This window comes from Moschus berezovskii, chromosome 17 (genome assembly GCF_049115385.1).
Source record: "Moschus berezovskii isolate FMDL1 chromosome 17, NW_MosBer_1.0, whole genome shotgun sequence".
In the NCBI taxonomy this organism is placed as follows: domain Eukaryota; kingdom Metazoa; phylum Chordata; class Mammalia; order Artiodactyla; family Moschidae; genus Moschus; species Moschus berezovskii.
Window position 1 is genome coordinate 40,920,408 of NC_142476.1, and position 18,101 is coordinate 40,938,508.

At 56.7% G+C, this 18,101-nt stretch overlaps 3 protein-coding genes across 10 annotated transcripts; 2 read left to right on the top strand and 1 right to left on the bottom strand.

The window, feature by feature from the left end:
• Positions 1-143: 143 nt before the first annotated feature.
• PUSL1 (pseudouridine synthase like 1) lies at positions 144-3,132 on the top strand. Of its 4 annotated transcripts, none has more exons than XM_055419327.2 (8): positions 144-420; positions 683-740; positions 835-1,022; positions 1,150-1,299; positions 1,382-1,552; positions 2,181-2,235; positions 2,316-2,478; positions 2,795-2,941. In XM_055419327.2, exons 1-8 carry the CDS (start codon positions 356-358, stop codon positions 2,797-2,799), a joined length of 855 nt encoding a protein of 284 aa, XP_055275302.1. In that variant the 5' UTR covers positions 144-355; the 3' UTR covers positions 2,800-2,941. The 4 variants fall into 4 exon arrangements, with proteins under 4 accessions (XP_055275302.1, XP_088701503.1, XP_088701502.1 ...); XM_055419329.2 differs by having other exon boundaries at positions 152-420; positions 2,818-3,020; XM_088845377.1 differs by lacking the exon at positions 2,795-2,941 and having other exon boundaries at positions 2,316-2,492.
• On the bottom strand, positions 3,044-13,924 carry INTS11 (integrator complex subunit 11). Of its 3 annotated transcripts, none has more exons than XM_088845375.1 (17): positions 13,790-13,924; positions 12,182-12,279; positions 11,697-11,770; positions 11,178-11,406; positions 6,510-6,608; positions 6,391-6,425; positions 5,983-6,121; positions 5,479-5,543; positions 5,130-5,319; positions 4,888-4,971; positions 4,465-4,554; positions 4,197-4,359; positions 3,995-4,102; positions 3,843-3,904; positions 3,631-3,746; positions 3,417-3,546; positions 3,044-3,328 (listed from the first exon to the last, which is right to left on the bottom strand). In XM_088845375.1, exons 1-17 carry the CDS (start codon positions 13,899-13,901, stop codon positions 3,266-3,268), a joined length of 1,857 nt encoding a protein of 618 aa, XP_088701501.1. In that variant the 5' UTR covers positions 13,902-13,924; the 3' UTR covers positions 3,044-3,265. The 3 variants fall into 3 exon arrangements, with proteins under 3 accessions (XP_088701501.1, XP_055275298.1, XP_055275299.1); XM_055419323.2 differs by having other exon boundaries at positions 3,631-3,773; positions 13,790-13,921; XM_055419324.2 differs by lacking the exon at positions 13,790-13,924 and adding an exon at positions 13,159-13,317 and having other exon boundaries at positions 3,631-3,773.
• Positions 13,326-17,289, top strand: CPTP (ceramide-1-phosphate transfer protein). Of its 3 annotated transcripts, none has more exons than XM_088845378.1 (3): positions 13,326-13,479; positions 15,473-15,606; positions 15,748-17,289. In XM_088845378.1, exons 2-3 carry the CDS (start codon positions 15,485-15,487, stop codon positions 16,268-16,270), a joined length of 645 nt encoding a protein of 214 aa, XP_088701504.1. In that variant the 5' UTR covers positions 13,326-13,479; positions 15,473-15,484; the 3' UTR covers positions 16,271-17,289. The 3 variants fall into 3 exon arrangements, with proteins under 3 accessions (XP_088701504.1, XP_088701505.1, XP_088701507.1); XM_088845379.1 differs by having other exon boundaries at positions 13,361-13,460; XM_088845381.1 differs by lacking the exon at positions 13,326-13,479 and adding an exon at positions 13,969-14,165 and having other exon boundaries at positions 15,451-15,606.
• The last annotated feature ends 812 nt before the right edge of the window (positions 17,290-18,101 follow it).

The following is an 18,101-nucleotide window of genomic DNA, read 5'->3' on the forward strand; positions in this document are numbered from 1 at the left end:
CCTTAGGCAACCTGGGGGATTGGCAACACGCGCTTATCCGGACCGCGGCGGGAAAACTGGGAGGGGGGAGGTGCTAGTGGGGTGGGCGCGGGTCTGCGTGAAGCAGCGGCGGCGTTTCCCTTGGGTGGGCACTTTGCATCCGCTCCCTAAGTCTAGTCCCGCCTCGGCTCCCCAGCCCTGGGCAGCCTTACTAGGCAGCCTGGGCGGAGCGAGAGAGCAGGCGCAAGCGCCGAAGCGGCCAGAGGGCGTAGACAGACGGGGTGCGCGCGCGCGTAGCCCCACGTGCGGTCCCAATCCACCTGGCTCTCCGCCTGTCCCGCTCATCTCCTGCGGCTCCACCTCTTCCAGTCTGGCTATGGGCGCAGGCTCGGTGCGGGCGCGCTACCTCGTGTACTTCCAGTACTTGGGAACGGACTTTAAGTACGTCCTCTGAGCCTCCTACCCTTGCCCGCAACCCCCTCGTGGAGCCCGGCGCCCCGGGGAGCACCCAAGCTCGAGCCGGAAAGCAGCCGAGGACTGGCTCTCGAGGGGATGGCGGAGGCTGAGTTTACGGTCCTCACCTCCAGCCTCGGGCCCCCGCCTCCAGGGCTGGAACGGCCGCCTTTGATCACAGAGGGCGGGGCGGGCGGGGCCCCGGGCGAAGCAGCCACCGCGCTCTAATTTCCACCTTCCCTGCCCACAGCGGGGTCGCGGCCGTCAGGGGCGTCCAGCGCGCCGTCGGAGTCCAGAACTACCTGGAGGTGAGCTCCGCAGGCCCGTGCCTGGGAGGGAGGAGGGCGACCCCGGGGGGAAGCAGATGGGAGCCCGGCCCATCTGTATCTTATATATCCCTAGGAGGCCGCAGAGCGGCTGAACTCGGTGGTGCCGGTAAAGTTCACCATTTCCAGCCGCACGGATGCTGGGGTCCACGCCCTAAGCAACGCGGCGCACCTGGACATCCAGCGCCGCTCAGACCTGCCACCCTTCTCCCCTGAGGTCCTGACGGAAGCCCTCAACACCCACCTGAAGCACCCTGCGATCAGGTGAGCACCGCTCTCCTGGGATCCTACGCTATGGCAGAGGCGGGAGATGAGGACAGAACTCCTTGGGGGAGATGCCAAGGTGTCACATGGCTGTGGCAGGGGGTCATTCCTGGTCTCGCTCCCACAGGGTACTACAAGCCTTCCGTGTACCCAGCCACTTCCATGCCCGCCATGCAGCCATATCCAGGACCTACCTGTACCGCCTAGCTACCGGCTGCCACAGGCCTGACAGGCTGCCTGTATTTGAACGAAACCGGTGCTGGGCGCTTCAGGCAGAGTGAGTGGTTTGAGTGAGCAGGGGCTTGCCAGGCCTACCTGGCCAGCCATTAGCTCCTGACCCCTCATCTGGCTCCCTTCAGCTGCTTGGATGTGGCTGCCATGCAGGAAGCCGCCCAGCACCTCCTGGGGACACATGACTTCAGTGCTTTCCAGTCAGCCGGCAGCCCAGCCACCAGCCCGGTGCGCACCTTGCGCCAGGCCTCCGTGTCCCCCGACCCTGCCAGCCCCTTTGTCCTCCCCGAGGAAAGCAGGTGAGAAGAGCAGCCCGCACTCTGGTCTGGAGGCTGCAAAGGCTGGATTTAGCTCCAGCACCTTCCCTAGTGCTGCACTTGGGGCTCCCTGGATACCCACCCATCCAGCTTCTGGGGAGAAGAGGGTGCCTGTCAACCATGGTGTGGGCCTTCTGGACCCATGAGCCTCGGTCCAGAAGGCAGAGCACACTGCCTGCCCTGCCCAGAGCTCACCAACTCGTGGACGAATCCTGGTGGTCAAGGACAAGGTTCCCCTGGGGGTGAAACACCAGGCCAGTGGTTCTGGTCTAGGCTGACAAGGGTTGTTTCTACTGCCCCCCACCCTACCCCCACTGTCCCAGGGCCTCTAGCCATCCAGCCAGATGGCAGCTACTGGATTCCAGAGCCTTCCCAGTTAGGCCCAGCCTCCAGCTCCTGCTGAAGAGCCCAGGGCTGCCTTCCAGTTGCCTCTGAGCCCATACCAGGACCCAAGCCCTGAAAGCTCTGCAGTCACCTCACAAGCACCAGTCATCTGGCTTTAGTCTCCCTTTCACTGGGCTCAATTATAGTAAAGCAGGGTGGGGGGGGCGGCGTTTGGACCCCAGGGTGCGAAGCCATAGGTCACACTGTGAGGTGTCGGTGTCGCCAGGCAGTTGCGGTTCTGGAGCCTGGAGTTTGAGAGTCAGTCCTTCCTGTACAAACAGGTGGGCTCCGTCCTGGGGTCTTCCCTGGGGGTGGGGCCTGGGGCTTGAGCAGCTGCAGCAGTGTTTGCTTTGGGTCACAGGTACGGAGAATGACTGCTGTACTTGTAGCTGTGGGGCTGGGGGCTTTGATGCCTGCTCAGGTGAAAGCCATTCTGAAGAGCCGGGACCCCCTGGGGAAACACCAGAGCCGTGTGGCCCCTGCCCATGGCTTGTTCCTGAAGTCAGTGCTCTACGAAGGAATTGGTAAGAGGAAGTGACCTGAGGAGGTCCCTGCTTGTACCCTGACTGGCTGACCCTGCCCAAGGCTGAGCCTTCACCAGGAGAAGAGTGCTTGGTGGCAGTGCCATACCCCAGGAAAGCCCAAAGGCGGGTAGCCTGGGGTGGGTGCCACAGCCCCTCAGCCAAGCCCTATCCTGACCTGGCCCTGGGGGTAAGGAAGCTGAGAGGATCCAGACGGCAGCACTGGGTGGAGGGACTTGAACTCTGGGGCAAAGGCAGGGGCTCTGCGGTTCCATGGAAGGCTCTTGCCTGGCCCCTGCAGAGACGTTCTTGCCTCCAGGATGACCTGGGGTCTGTCCACAGGTCCCACCTCCATGCAGCCTCCTTGCATGCCCTCAGAGACCCAGTACAGAAGTCACAGGTAACCCTCTGCTGCTCCGGTGCTTGACCCTGCCCTGCACCGTGCACCGACCACAGCAAGCCTGTACCTGCCACAAGTTCCCACCTCTCTGGGCGTCTGCCCAGGTGGGTTGCCACAGAGGAGTGGTGCAGAAGACAGGCGGAAGCATCAGAAAGAGAGACGACCAGACAGCCTGTGGTGGTTTTTATTGGAGAACACTCCAGGAGCACCCACCCATCTCCTGGGGGGCCAGGAGTAGAAATAAAAGGTGAAAAGTCTCCCAGATGCGTTTCTTTGGCCAAAAGCAGCCACTTACATATGAGTGGTGGGATCTACACCCAAGGACACGGGGAAGACAGGGCATAGACGGTCCTGGAGCAGAAGCCAGGTCCCTCTACTGTCCACGGAGCTTCAGCTAGCCTGGGGCAGGCCCTTCTTGAGCAGAGATGTGAGGTAGCTTCCTAGCTCCTCGTCCTGCAGCCACAGGCAAGAAGGGCTGTTGGTCTGTGCCCTGACCCGCCTGCCCAGGGTGATAGGGAGACCCAACCAGTCCTGCCCTCACCTGGTAGGTCCAGGAGACCAGTAGCACCTTGGTCCCTGGGTCCTCGGAGTGGGCAGCAGCCTGGACTAAGATGGACTCCACGGTCACGGAGCCGTCAGGAAGGTGCTGCACACAGTGGTCCTTGAGGACACTGCAGGGAGTCCCAGTGAGACCCGGCCTGGCGCCCCCATGTGTGCCCTGCACCCATGTCCGGAAGGGCAACCCTGGCGCCTACCTCTTCAGGTGGCTGTACACACGCATGGCCATCTCCTGCTCCTTGCGTGTGTCGTGCAGGTGTACACGGCAGGTAAAGCGCAGCTGGTGCTCGGCCAGGCCCAACTCCTTGAGGGCCTGCTCTGAGGACACAAGCCGGAAGTTCTGTGGAGCAACAGTGGGTCAGAGCTGGCAGGGACAGCCCCCCAGCCCCACGGTGACTGAAGCACTCACGCTATCCTTCATGATCAGGGTGCCGTGCAAGAGCCGAGGCTTCTTGGCATCAGGGAGTAGCCCTGTGGGGATGGGACACTGGTCGGCACTGTGAATGGGGCCGCCTGTCCAGCAGCACCCCCACTCCCACCCCAGCTGGCCTTGCTGCTCACCCTGCGCCATCTCCCGCTTCAGCAGCCCCAATGAGATGCCCACAGGGATGCTGGGGCTCGTGGGCAGCGTCACTGTCTCACCGTTGGCTGGCATGTAGCAGTTGACCCCTGGCCAGGAGATGGAGAGAGCCTCAGTCCAGGCTGGAGGGCCCCACCTGCACCAGACCCCCCCCACTCCCCTACCCTTGCCTGGACTGCCTACGGAATTCCTGCTCAATCTTCTGCTTCAGAAACTCCATCTTCTTGGCCTCGCCGTGCACCAGCAGCACATTCTCCGGCTCCGCCTGGCCCACCAGCTGCATGATGCCCTTGGCATCCGCGTGGGCACTGAAGGACATGTACTCCACCTGCATCTTGACCTCCAGCTGCAACATCGCAGCATGTGGGCCGTCAGCACAGGTGGTGGTTCCGAGGGCCTCCACCCACCCAAGTGGGATCCACAGGGCTGGTAGAGAGAGGTGAGGACTCACCACCTGCCGCCCCTCCATCTCCAGTTTGCGCTGCCCACTGAGGATCTTGTGACCCACGGTGCCCTGCACGCAGTAGCCAGGCATGATGACCTATGGAAGGGAGGGATAGACTAATGGTTCCCCTGCACCTCCTGTCTCAGGACTTCCTCCTGGGACATTCCCCCCACCCACCCTTCTGCCTACCTGAACCTGAACCTTTGATGGAGGGCCCTCCCCTTCAGGGCCCACTGCAGACCCTAGAGAAGCAGGCTCAGTGGTCTCAGCACAAGCCCACCCAGGCCTGATCCCCATGACGGTGCTCAGGAAGCCAGGGGCTTTCCTGCCTGGTGCAGATGGTCCAAGACACAGTGAAAGTCAGCCTGGGTCAGACCTCAGGCACCAGCATGCCCAGCCTGCTTCAGCCCCGGGGCCCAGACCCCTCACCATGTTCTTCTCGTTCCCTGCCCACTTCCGGAAGATCTGTAGTGACTGGCCAGCATGCAGCATCCCCGGGGTGGCAAACACGACCTTCAGGGCAAGTGTGCGGACAGTCAGGGCAGCAGATGCTCCCCCTGCCCTCAGAGCCTTCTGCCCTCCCATCTTCCCAACACAGAGGCATGCCACACCCTGCAAGCGAGCCCAAGCCTGGTGGAACTCCCTGCCCCCCCAGCTGCACTGGGGCACACCATAGGTCCTGGGCTGTCGGCAAATGCCCGGTCAAAGGCCTTGATGTGCTTGAACTCAAACATGTTCCTCTGCACGAAGGTCTTCCGTATCTTCTGGTTGGTCCAAGGGATGAAGAGTTTGTAGTAATGATTGGCCTTCTCTGTCAGGCCCGTGGAGAAGTAGATGGGGGCTTTCAGGTCCATGCGCTCCCTGCAGCCAGGACAGGGCACGATGGGGAGACTGTGGGGCAGGGCCGGCCAGTGGCCCCCATGTGCCCTCACTTGGGTCAAGTCCAGTGCCAGGAAGGGCATTCCCCCACCCACAGCTAGCAGCACAGGGCTTAAAGCAACCATCCTGGGCTGCACCTACCAGAAGGTCTCCAGCAGGATGCAGAGCTCCTGAGCACGGCCCAGTGCAAACACGGGGATCAGCACCTGTGGGGTGGAGCTGTGAGGCCAGCTTGGCAGGAACCCCTGGCCATGCTGTCCCCCTCCAACTGTGTCAAGCCCAAACCTCCACACAGGGGCAGGCAGTTACTCCCTGTGGCCGCCTTCTCAGAAGATCAGCCCTGCTGGCAGCTCTGGGGGCTAGAGGCCCTGTGACAATTGTATGTAGCTCCTGTTCTGTCCCAGCAAAACTGACCAATGGTCAGCAAACACTCTGGTCAGTCCTTCACTGGGGTCTGAGGTATGAGGGGTGAATAAGCCCTGGCTGAAGGGTCTTCCCGGGGCTGAGCAAACCTTCCTCCCTCTGTGCCCAGAACACACAACATCCCTGCCCTGATCACATGCCAGAAAGCCAAAAGACCTGTGCAGCATGGCTGGGGGACATGTGGCAAGTCCCACCTGGGGCCCCTGTGCCCTCACCAGCTACCTTCCCGCCGCGCTCCACAGTCTCATGGACCTTCTTCAGGAAGTCTCGTTCCCGGCAGCGCTTGGAGTCACGGATGGTGGTGGCGTAGGTGGACTCTGTGATGAGTAGGTTGGGGCGGCACTTATCAATCCAGGCGGCTCTAGAACACAGGTGGGCATGGCCAGAGGGAAACAGTCCACATGATAGTTAGGCTGTATACGGCCACGGCCCTCCTGGACACTCTGGTGGGCAGCCTGCCTTCTCTGCACAGGCCCAGGCCTTAGACTGTCGCGGCAACGCTTGAAGGGAGATAGGAGGACACCCAGGGGACAGTGATACAGACCACTCAGGTACCTGACACACCCCTTGAGGGTCACTGTACCCTTGCAGGGATCCCCATGAATAAAACAAATGCACAGGCCTACTTACCCCAAATGCCGGTCTGGGGTCATGTTGTAGTCCCCCTGGCAAAGAATGTGGTGATGAGGAGAGGCCGCCTCCCTCTCCTCAACCAGGCAGCCCTTCCTGTGCCCCAAGTTTCCACTGACCGTGTACACCACAGACTCTGAGCCCACTTTAATCTGGAACATGGCCGCCCCCAGCACATGGCCCGCATAGTAAGCCTTGATTTCCAGCTCATCGTCCACCTGCAGAGAAGAGGGCTGACCTCAGGTCTATTGGCTGCACCAGTCAGAGGGCAGGGAGGTGGAGTCTGGGGCAGCGGTGGGCATGAGTCGATGACATCATTCGAGCCTTTCACTCTGCCTGTTTTTTTCCATATGCAACATCCAGTTCTGGTCAGAAGCAACGGGACACAGGAAATGGGACAACAGGGAAGGAAATAGGAGAAACAACAGTCTACAGAAGCAGACTCAGGGCACCTGGGGTTTTCAAGCACAGGCTTTAAAAGGATTGTTTTTAGCACACTCAGAGAAAGAATGAATAAAGAATATTAGCAAAAATATAGAAACTATTAAATACAATGGAAATCTTAAAACCAGAAACTATAATCCAAATTAAGAATTCAATAGAGCCATACTACCCAAGGCAATCTACACAGTCAGTGCAATCCCTCTCAAAATACTGGGGCTTTCCAGGCGGCTCAGTGGTAAAAAATCTGCCTGCCAATGTAGGAGACGCAAGAGATGCAGGTTTGATCCCTGGGTCGGGAAGATCCCTGGGAGGAGGAAATGGCAACTCACTCCAGTATTCTTGCCTGGAGAATCCCACTGACACAGGAGCCTGGTGGGCTGCAGTCCATAGGATCACACAGAGTCAGATATGACTGAGCAGCTGAGTACACAGCACATCAACATAACCATTTTTCACAGAACAAGAACAAATTTTTCACAAAACAAGAACAAATAATTTTAAAATTTGTGTGGAAACACAAAAGACCCTAAAAAGCCAAACAATCTTGACAGAGAACATAGCTGAAGGAATCACACTCCTCAATTTTAGACTATACTGAAAAGCTACAGTCATCAAACTACATGATAAATGGAGAGAAAAATGGAGAGAAACAGAGCTGGAGTTATCAGGCTCCCCGACTTCAGACTACTACAAAGCTACAGTAATCAAAGAAATATGGTACTGGTACAAAAACAGAAACAGAGATCAATGGAAAAGGATAGAAAGTCTAGAAATAAACCCACACACTTACGGTCAATTAATCTACATCAAAGGAGGCAAGACTATACAATGGAGAAAAGAGAGTCTCTTCAATAAATGGTGCTGTAAACACTGGACAGACACGTGTAAAAGAATGAAATTAAAACATTAACACCACATACGAAAATAAACTCAAAACAGATTAAAGGCCTAACTGTTGAAGAAAACATAGGATACTCTCCACATAAACAGCAACAGTATCTTTTTGGATAAGTCTCCTAGAGTAATGGAAATAACAAAAGTAAACAAATGGGACCTAAATTAAACTCAGAAGCTTTTGCATAGCAAAGGAAACCATAAACAAAACAAAAAGACAATCTACAGAATGGGAGAAAATATTTGCTTATGATGCAACTGACAAGGTATTAATCTCCAAAATACACAAACAGCTCATATAGCTCAATTATCAGAAAAACAACCCAGACTTCCCTGATTATCCAGTGGTTAAGAATCTGCCTGCTATTGCAGGGGACGTGAGTTCAATCCCTGGTCCAAGAAGATTCCACACGCTGCAGGGCAACTAAGCCCATGCACTACAACTCCTAAGCCCATATGCCACAACTACTGAAGCTCCTGTGCCCTAAAGCCCGTGCTTTGCAACCAGAGAAGCCACTGCAATGAGAAGCCAACACACTGCAACTAGAGAGTAGTCCCTGCTCACCACAACTAGTGAAAAGTCTATGCACAGCAACAAAGACCAGTGCAGCCAAAAACAAAAATTATTTTAAAAATTAAAAAAACACCTCTAAAATCCAAAAATGGGCAGACGATCTAAACAGACATTTCTCCAAAGAAGACATACAGCTGGCCAACATGCTCGTGAAAAGATACTTATCACTGCTGATTAATATACAATTGCAAATCAAGACTACAATAACGTACCACTTTACAAAACAATCTACAAATAATAAATGCTACAGAGAGTGTGGATAAAAGGGAACCCTCCTACACTGCTGGTGGGAATGTAAATTGGTGCAGCCACTATGGAGAATGGTATGGAGGTTCCTCAAAAAGCCAGAAATAGAGTTGCCATATGACCCAGCAATCCTACTCCTGGGCATACATCCAGAGAAAACAATAATTCGAAAAGAAAAAATGTACCCGAATGTTTATTGTTTACTATTTACAATAGCCAGGATATGGAATCAACCTAAATGCCCCTCGACAGATGAATGGATAAAGATGTGGTATACACAGACACACAGGACTACTACTCATTTAAAAAATGAAATTTTGCCATTTATAGCAACATGGATGGACTTGGAAGGCATTATGCTAAGTGAGATAAGTCAGATGGAAAGACAAATATTGTATTATATCACTTAATATGTGAAATATAAAAAATACAACTAGTGAATGTAACAAAAACGAAACAGACTCACAGACAGAACAAACTACTTGTGGGAGAGGGAAGAGTGAAAAGGTGAGAAGCACGGGGGATTAAGAGGTACAGGCTCTCATGCATAAAACAAGCTACAAGGATATGTTGTACAGCACAGAAAAGAGCGCTAATATTTTACAATAACTATACATGAAGTGTAGCCTTTACTGAAAGGAAATCAGACCTGAATTTCATTGGAAGGACTGATGCTGAAGCTGAAACTCTAATACTTTGGCCACTTGATGGGAAGAACTCCCTCACTGGAAAAGACCCTGATGCTGGGAAAGATTGAAGGCAGCAGGAGAAGGGATGACAGAGAATGAGATGGTTGGATGGGATCACCGACTCAATGGACAGGACTCTGAACAAGCTCCAGGAGTTGGTGATGGACAGAGAAGCCTGGCGTGCTGCAGTCCAAGGGGTCACAAAAAGTTGGGACATTACTGAGCAACTGAACTAAACTGACTGATACATGAAGTATAGTTTTTACAAACTGTGAATCACTATACTGCCTACCTGCAACGTATAATATTGTAAGTCAATTATACTTCTACTTTAAAAAGAAAACTCAACAGATGAATTTAACAGCACGTTATATACAACCAAGAAAAGAATTAATGAACTAAAATAAATAGAAAAGCCTATCCAGCATGAAATACAGACATGAGGACAATGGAGGGTCTGGAGGAGAAAGATCTCCATTCAGCCTGGAGGGAGCTGGGGGCAGCTCCAGGGCCTCACACCTGAGCAGGAAGGGAACAGCTGGAGCCAGCACGGCGACCTGCCAGAGTCTGCAGGAAAGGACAGAATCCCACAAGTCGCCCGAGAGGATTCTCCTACAAATAGCAGATGGAAGACATGAGTCCTGGTAGTACCTGCTGCCCTAGAATTCTGAGCCTAAGGGAGAAAGTCTTTGACGATAAAGGCAAAATAAACCCATCTGCAGACAAATAAAGTTGAGAGCATTCGTCACCAGCAGATCCATACTGATGCTCTTCATTGCAAATACGAAGTGAAGAACACGGGAAGAAGCAGGGACACGGCTAGGGTAATGGAGACGGTACCTGGCCAATGGTGAGGGCCTTGGGGCCTCATAGCCGACAGAATTAAAATCCTGCCATGTGGAAACAAGAGCTGGTGAGTAGGAGAGGGGTAAGTGAATTTAAGATGCTCAGAGACGCTTTCATTGTCCAGAAAAGAGGCAAAAGTTCCAAGTACCTTAGAACTAGGTTGTCATGGATGTGTTTTGTAATCTCTGCCACAAAAAGAATTACGGAAGAACATATAATTACTTACAAAATAAAAGGACAAATGGAGTTTTAAAAACTCAGTCTGGAAAAAGACAATAAAGAAAATAAAACATAGAACAGGATGAACAAACTGGAAGTAAATGGAAAAAGATACACCTAAATCCCAAATTATTACACGTGGAGTACACACCTCTCCTCTACAGGACAGGCCATCAGGTTGCATTAAACCCAAGCTGTGGAAAAGAATCACATTTAAAATATGATGCAGAGGGACTTCCCTAGTGGTCCAGTGGTTAAGACTCTGCACTTCCACTGCAAGGGGAGCAGGTTTGATCCTTGGTCAAGAAACTAAGATCCCACATGCTACACAGTGCAGCCAAAAACAAAAATAAAATATGCTGCAGAAAAGGTAAAAGTACTAAGAAGGACAAGGATTCAAGGTGTGGGAAGGGGCGAGCTTTCGCCAGAAAAAGACAGACATGAAGATAAAGCATTATTGAGGACACACAGAATGATTCAACTCAACAAAGGGTTCAACCTGAAAAATAAGATGACCCAAATGTCAGACTCATAACAAGCAAAACCTAGACTCTTTGAGAAAAACCAGACAAATCCACGATCCTTGTGATAAACTTTACACTTGATGTCACTCGCCCGCCTCATCTTACCCCTCTACCCTGAGTCAGTCCACTGAAACGAGCCTACACTCTGACCCGCCCGGCCTGCCCCTCAGATGGCCCCTCAGATGGCACAGTGGCCCTCTTTGGCCTCTTCCACGCACTCAGGCAGAGCCAGGGAGTGGCAGGGGCCCTGCTCAGTGCTAGATCAGACTTGGGCCCCACGCTCACCTTCTGCCTCCAAGGGTCCCTAGGATGTCAGCAGAGTGAGTTGGGGGCGGGGGGTGGGGGGCTGACCTGCACCGTCTGGTGGAGGTGGACGGCCACCACTTTCTTCATGCAGTCCTTGATCATCTGGGACGTGAAGAAGTTGGCCTCACCCTTCTTGTCCACGGCGATCTTGCGGTAGTCCTCCAACAGGATGGGGCAGATGGCCTGGGTGGGCTGGGTCATGTAGATGGGCCCATCGTAGCCCACCATCTCACTGAAGTAGGGGAGTGCCCCGCAGTGGTCCAGGTGGAAGTGGCTGTGGGCACAGCACCAGTCAGCTGGATGCCCCCCAACCCCCCTACCCAGCAACCCTACTCCCATTCCTCTGCTCACTGAGGGCCCACTGTGTGTCAGACATGGCCCTGAACACGGGAGAGGGAGAGGGCAAAAGGGACTCAGGCCCAAGTGTCTAGTGACGCCACCAGCAGGCAATTACTGTGGGGTCAGCGTCACATTCCAGTAAGGAACAGGAAGGGGCTCAGGGTAACACGAACCAGGATGCCACTTGGGTGGGTGGTCGGGTCTGGGGGTGGGGAGGGCACCCACCTGATGATCACGCAGTCCAGAAAGTCAGTCAGTCGGCCGCTGCGGGTGATATAGGAAAAGTCGGGGAAGCGCCTCTGTGGGGGGAGAAGCAGAAGTGTCAGGATGCCACCCGCCCAGGGCTCAGGTGACTGTGGGGAAGCCAGGGCTGTGGGGACGGCCCCTGGGTCAGGGTGCAGTTGAGCCTGACACCCACACCCCACAGGCCCACTGAGGCCACCGACTGCGCAGAATCCCTGAGCATGTAGGGCAGAGGTTAGGCTGCTGAGCCAGAACCTGAGAGCTGAGACCCCCCAGCCGTGCCCTGGCTCCAGTACAGTCTGGCCCATGCAGGTGCTCCACCTGTCGGGTGACGGTGGGGGCTGCCCTCCTACCAGTGCCTACTTGCCCCCCTGTTCCCCCTCTGTAGTCAGAGCCTGTGACTCCAAGCCCAGGTCCCTCCGTGATGATGCAGGCTGGATGCCAGGCCGCCCACCCTCAAGACTCACATCGTCGCTGAAGCCCATGTGCATCCCGCAGTCCAGCATGACGTTCTTGCCCGCAATGGACACCAAAATGCAGCTTCGGCCCACATCCTGGCCAGCTCCTGCATGGGAGGACCAGTCAGAGGCACGGCCATGCCCCCCGCTCCCCCACTGCCCGGGGAGGATTTGGGGTAAAAGAAGCAGTAAAAAGACAGGACTGTTCAAGAGTGAGTGGTGAGAAAGACGTGGTAGGGGAAAAAAGGCTGGAAGGAGGACCCTGCAGGGGCCCCTGGAGAGGTACCAGGTGCGAGGAGAGCGAGGGGCTCAAGCGGCCAGAGGGAACCAGAGCCAACAGGTAGGAGAGGCCTGAGAACACCTATGGCGGGGCGGGATGCGTGCTGCGCCCTGGTCGGCCAGGGGCAGGCCACTGCAGCGGAAGGCTGGGTGGGCTATTCTGAGAGTGCACCACAGAAGACAGCACGTGGAGCTGCGGGGCACAACCCTGCTGGAAGATGCTGCGGATACATGGCCGTGGCGCGGGGGCGGGGGGGGGGCAGGTTCCCGAAAAGCCCCCGCCCCCCGGCACCTGTGCACAGAGACCCCGGCTGTTCCGATTCTGAGTGACCTGCTGTACCTCCTTCGCACTGCTCTATTGTTTGGGCCTTTAAACTATGCACTTATATCTTTCGCAAAAGGCAAGCTGAGGAGCGGGGGGCGACATTGGTTTCGTTTTTAACGCTGCGCCGGTCGAGCAAAACAAGGGCTGACTGACGTGGGGCGAATGGCCCACGGGTAAACGGAGGCTGCAGGGAAGCGGGGCTCGAGACATATGGAACAAGTGGAAGGCAGCGAGTGCGCGAACGCAGAAGCAGGAGGAAGGTGCACTAAGCACTGGCGCCCTGCGGGGGGCCGCGCAGCGAGGAAGACACGTCCCGGCGTCCCCGGACCTCCGAGCCCCCACCAGCCTTCCTCGGGCGCTCCTCGCGCCGCCCAGCACTCACCCAGGGGCGTGACCCTGATCTCGGGCATCCTGCCGGGAAAGCCAAGCGAGCAGGCGGGACCACCACGGTCCCAAGAGACCGCGGCGCCAGCGACCAAGTCCCTGCCACGCGCGCCAGAGTCTCGGCTACGCACTGCGCAGGCACAACCCCAACGGCGCCAGCTTCCGGCGCGCCGGACGGAAACGCGGGCCCGCTCAACGGGCTTTTTGATTGGGCGGCCGGCAGCCAGTCCCGGGCGACGGGGCGGTGGGATCTTGGCCGAGGGCCGGGCCGCCGGCTCGGCGGATGCTGCGGCGGCTCAGGTGAGCAGCGGCGGCGCAGGTGAGTGGGGCGCGACGGGCTCAAGGCGGCGCCGGGGAAACCCAGCCCAACCGAGCTGGGCCTGGGCCTTGCCGAGGGGTCGGAGCGGGACCCCCCAGGCGTGGGAGGAGGCGGCCGAGGACCCGGCTCCAGCGCTGGCCCGGACCCCGACTCCCTGTCCCCTCCCTCGGGACTCAGCTGGAGCAGGAGCCGCGCAGGACAGGGGCCCACCCTACCCGAGTCCCGGGTCCCAGCCTGGCGCCACCTGGAGCCCCCTTCTCAGGCGGGATTTCCAGGACTTCCCCGCTCCCATCCGCTGGGCCTGGGGTACCTGAGGGCCGCCCTCTTTTCCTGGGGACCTTCAGCTTGCCGTCAGCCTCAGGACGAGCCCTAACCTTGGGGCCATGGGCTGCCCCTGGGGGAGCCTTGGCGATTCCCTGCATCACCTCCCCAGAGCTGGCAGCCTGCCCGACCCCGCTGCGCCGCCACTGCCCTTCCTGTTTCCAAGTTCTGAAAGGCTGCTGGCACCTCCCGTTGGCTGCTGGCTCAGGTTCCGGGCAGGAAGGCCAGGCCCACAGGATGGCTGGTGACCAGGAAGGTAGCCCTGAGGGCCTCAGAGGCCATCTGCTTGGTGGACAGAACGCTGAGGCCCTGAGAGAGGGGAGGAGTTTTCTGGAAGCCTCCCAATGTCTTCTTCCTGAGGCCAGGCACGGCTGTCCCCCACACCTGAAGACGGGGTGAGCTCACCACTGGGCACTCCACCTAGTGCCAGGCATGTGACAAAGATGTAGGGCCTGCAGGGACTCAGCACCCACTGGGCCCCATCAGAAACTCCCAGCAACCTGGGTGGTGGGTAGTGCAGGGTGTGCTGGCCCATTTTCTCTAAAGCTGTGGGACAGGATCTTAGGTCAGCACATGACTTGCCCATGGTATGGAAGGGACCCACGTGTGCTCTCTTGGCTGGGTTCTCACCATAGCTCGAATGGCTTCCTCCCATGCAGGCTGTCACAAGACTTCCAGCACTGAGGGCCCAGGAACCCCTGTGCCCAAAGGGGTGAGAGCTTGTCCTGGACAGTGAGATGAGACACAGCCTAGTCCCCAGGGCCCATCAGAGCCACACCACAGTGCAGCCCTGGGCACACAGGGAGGCAGGGGCTGGGGTATCCAGCAGCACCTGCTAACCTTGGGCACTTGGTTGTTTGTGGCATGACTATGGGAATGCCAGCAGAATCTAGAGGCGTTCTGTGGCCTGGGGCACTTCTGGAGTCCCTGGGACCGGGGGAGGGCCTGTGTCCAACCTTCCTTCTGTGTGGGACATGACATCTCCTTGCTCCCTTCCTACATTCTCCCCAGGCTCCAGTTACTGTAGGGGTGGAACATCTGGTGTCTGTCCTCTGGCAAACGCTGACCCCACAGCCTCTGTTCTGGGTTTTGGGATATAGCTTCAAGCATGGAAGGGCATGACGCCCCCCTGCTTCAGCCCACAGTCTCTCTCCGTGGTTCTCATCCTTTTACTTGCTTTGTTGGACTTCCTGTCTTTGTTAAAAACCACACACGCACACACCCACCACTAGGCTGTCACCCCAGTGGGCTGGACTGTTGGTTGCACTCACAGTGCGCCCAGGTGGTTGCCTGGCTCTGCGTGGGGACTCAGCAAATACTTCTCCAGTTAGTAGGAACAGACACACCCTGGAGAGACATTGACTATAAACAAGCAAGAAAACCCAAGCAGAGGTGCTTTCCACAAATGAGATGTATCAGGTTTGACAAGCCTGAGTTATGGGGGGCCATGCTAAAAGTAAAGGGCCCTGCTGTGGCCCAAGGAGAGCAAGGTGGCTTCTGGGGAGGAGGGGCTGACCTGGGGGTGGGAGTCCTCATGGGTTTTCACTGGGGAGCCACAGGATCCCAGCTGTTTCTTTCCAACTGCTTCCATTCCCCCTCCCCGAAATAATGACCCAAAGAGGAGCCTTCTCACCAGGAGACAACCCACAGCCCAATCCCCTGTGTGTTCCAGCTCCTGTTGAAAATGGATGACTTGGAGTCAGAGTTCAATCTGAAAGTCGTCCTGCTCAGTTTCAAGCAGTGTCTCAATGAGAAGGAGGAGGTGCTGCTGGAATACTACCTCGCTGGCTGGAGGGGGCTGGTCAGGTGCGCGAGGGGTTTCCCCAGCCACACGTCCCATGTGTATCCTGTCGGCCCAGTGCAGGTCGGCCATCCTCACTTGCAGCCCAGGAGGTGGGAATGGTCTCGCCCACACCCAGGCTGAGGGTGCCTGCTCTCTTCCTGCAGGTTCCTGAATAGTCTGGGCACCATCTTCTCATTCATCTCCAAGGACGTGGTAACAAAGCTGCAGATCATGGACCAGCTGCGAAGCGGCCCCCAACAGGAACACTACAGCAGCCTGCAGGCCATGGTTGCCTACGAAGTGGGCAACCAACTGGTGGACCTGGAGCGGCGTTTACGCCACCCCGACTCAGGCTGCCGGACGGTGCTCCGGCTACACCGTGCACTGCGCTGGCTGCAGCTCTTCTTGGAGGGCGTCCGCACAAGCCCTGAGGATACACGCACCTCTGTGCTCTGCACCAACTCCTACAATGCCTCGCTGGCCACCTACCACCCCTGGATCATCCGCCGGGCTGTCACTGTGGCCTTCTGTGCGCTGCCCACACGCAAGGTCTTCCTGGAGTCCATGAATGTTGGGTCCTCCGAACAGGCTGTGGAGATGCTAGACGAGGCCCTGCCTTTTATTGAACGTGTCTATAACATCTCCCAGAAGCTCTACGCTGAGCACGCCCTACTGGACCTGCCATAGGGGCTGGTGGACCGAGATAGAGTAGGCTTCCCCTGATCCAGAGGTGGGCAGGGCAGCCAGGACCCATCAGTCCCACCATGGAACTTTCTGGGCTCCCCTGTGAGCTGAGCTTGTGAGGAGCCACTCAGATTGCACACATGGGGCGCAGACGGGCCTCAGCAGAGGCGGCAGCTGCTGGCCATCTGCCCTGCACCTGGTCTCTCCCTGGCCCAGGCAGCTGACCTTTACCCTCTACCAAGTTACCCATGTAATTAGGCCTCTCCTGGGTGGGTGAAGTGCTGGAGGTGGGGGGCAGGCAGGATCAGTGTTCATGGAAAAGCTGCCTCTACGTGGGAGTCAGGTCTGTGGGCTGGGGAAATCACAGGGCCTGGGATGTAGTGTTTGCCCACCTGGGCTGCCTTGAGCCTTCTGTACCGGCTAGCTGACTCCAGGACAGGAAGAAAACCCCTGAGCAGGGGTCAGCTCTGTGGGATTTCTCCCTGCCCCTGGCCTTCTCCTTAGCTAGGGGTGCACATGTCCTTGGCTGTGACAGCAGGACCTGAAGCCCCGAGGGAAGGCCTGCTCTGCTTCCACTGCCCTGCACGCACACAGCGGCCTCCTGCAGCCTCAAGTCTGCACAGCACAGCCCTGGATGAGAATCCTTGGAGCCCAGGACTCCTCTGGGCCAGTGCTCACTTCTCCCTCCTCAGCAACCACACATCCAGATGCTGTGTCCCCTCTTCCTGGTCCCATACTGCCCTGTCCCCATGTAGCTCAGGAGACCTAGAATGACAAAACACGGGAGGGAACCTGGGCCACTTCGCCTCGGTGACAGGTGACCACACCCAGCCTGGCCATCATCCAGTGATTGGGGATCTGGTCCCACCCACTTCCTCCTCTCTGTGAGCCCTCTGTGAGTCAGGTGCCGAGGGGACAGTATCCACCAAGAGCAAATGTGTGTAAGTGTGAGCTTTCAGGAACCCTAACCGCTGTAATACAGGTGATGGCTTTTCCAAAATAAACAAATTGAACTTACAGAATGAAGCACTGTGCTCCAGGACACTGCCAGGCCATCAGGGCAGTGTCAATCACAGGGGCATGAGGCATGTCCTGGCCAGTGTTGGGGTCCTTCCCATCTCTGTGCAAGTTTGGTCCCTCAACCACTGCCAAGGTCTGAATTATTTTCATTGGACAGGTGAGAAGACTGAGTCACAGAATCACCTGAGTGGCTGAGTTGGAAGCGCAGATCTGAGGTCAGCTACATACCCTGCAGAGAGAGGAGAATCTGCCGAGCTGCAGCCAGTGGAGAGGCTGCTCTGTGCAGGGCCATGGCCTGGACAGAAAGAGGACACGTGTCAGGCAGGGTCCTCGCAGGCGCTGATGGCAGAGCTGAACAGCAGCGCCCAGCACAAGCCACCTCCTGGTCTGCTGCTGCACCCTGTCTAGCTCTGGCCATACCCATGGGGGCCAGAGCCTGGAATGTTACTGACAAAGGCCAGAGAGCAAGGGCTGCACGTGTGCCTGTGTGCATACATGGGTGCCGGTGTAGGCACTGTGTGTGTGTTGTGTACATTGTGTGTGCCGTGCCTTGTGCGCCCTCCCCAAGGTGTGTGTGTGTGTGTGGTGAGCGTGCCGCCCATGTGTGTGTGTGTGTGTGTGTGGTGAGCGTGCCGTCCTTGTGTGTGTGTGTGTGGTGAGCATGCCGCCCATGTGTGTGTGTGTGGTGAGCGTGCCACCCGTGCGTGTGTGTGTGTGTGTGTGTGGTGAGCGTGCCGTCCATGTGTGCCCTCCCCAAGGCCATAGGTTCAGGCAAAGACCAGCTTCCTAGACCAATTCCATGAACATCTGCCAG

Coding starts and splice junctions, on each gene's coding strand:
- PUSL1 (XM_088845376.1), top strand. CDS start 356: ATGGGCGCAGGCTCGGTGCGGGCGCGCTACCTCGTGTACTTCCAGTAC. Junction 1,023..1,149: donor CTGAAGCACCCTGCGATCAG/GTGAGCACCGCT, acceptor TCGCTCCCACAG/GGTACTACAAGCCTTCCGTG. Junction 2,236..2,817: donor AGTCCTTCCTGTACAAACAG/GTGGGCTCCGTC, acceptor GTCTGTCCACAG/GTCCCACCTCCATGCAGCCT.
- INTS11 (XM_055419323.2), bottom strand. CDS start 13,901: ATGCAGGGAATCGCCAAGGCTCCCCCAGGGGCAGCCCATGGCCCCAAG. Junction 11,771..12,181: donor ACATGGGCTTCAGCGACGAT/GTGAGTCTTGAG, acceptor CTCCCCCCACAG/AGGCGCTTCCCCGACTTTTC. Junction 3,547..3,630: donor GTGTACAGCCACCTGAAGAG/GTAGGCGCCAGG, acceptor GACTCCCTGCAG/TGTCCTCAAGGACCACTGTG.
- CPTP (XM_088845381.1), top strand. CDS start 14,038: ATGGCTGGTGACCAGGAAGGTAGCCCTGAGGGCCTCAGAGGCCATCTG. Junction 14,166..15,450: donor TGTCTTCTTCCTGAGGCCAG/GCACGGCTGTCC, acceptor GACAACCCACAG/CCCAATCCCCTGTGTGTTCC. Junction 15,607..15,747: donor GGCTGGAGGGGGCTGGTCAG/GTGCGCGAGGGG, acceptor CTCTTCCTGCAG/GTTCCTGAATAGTCTGGGCA.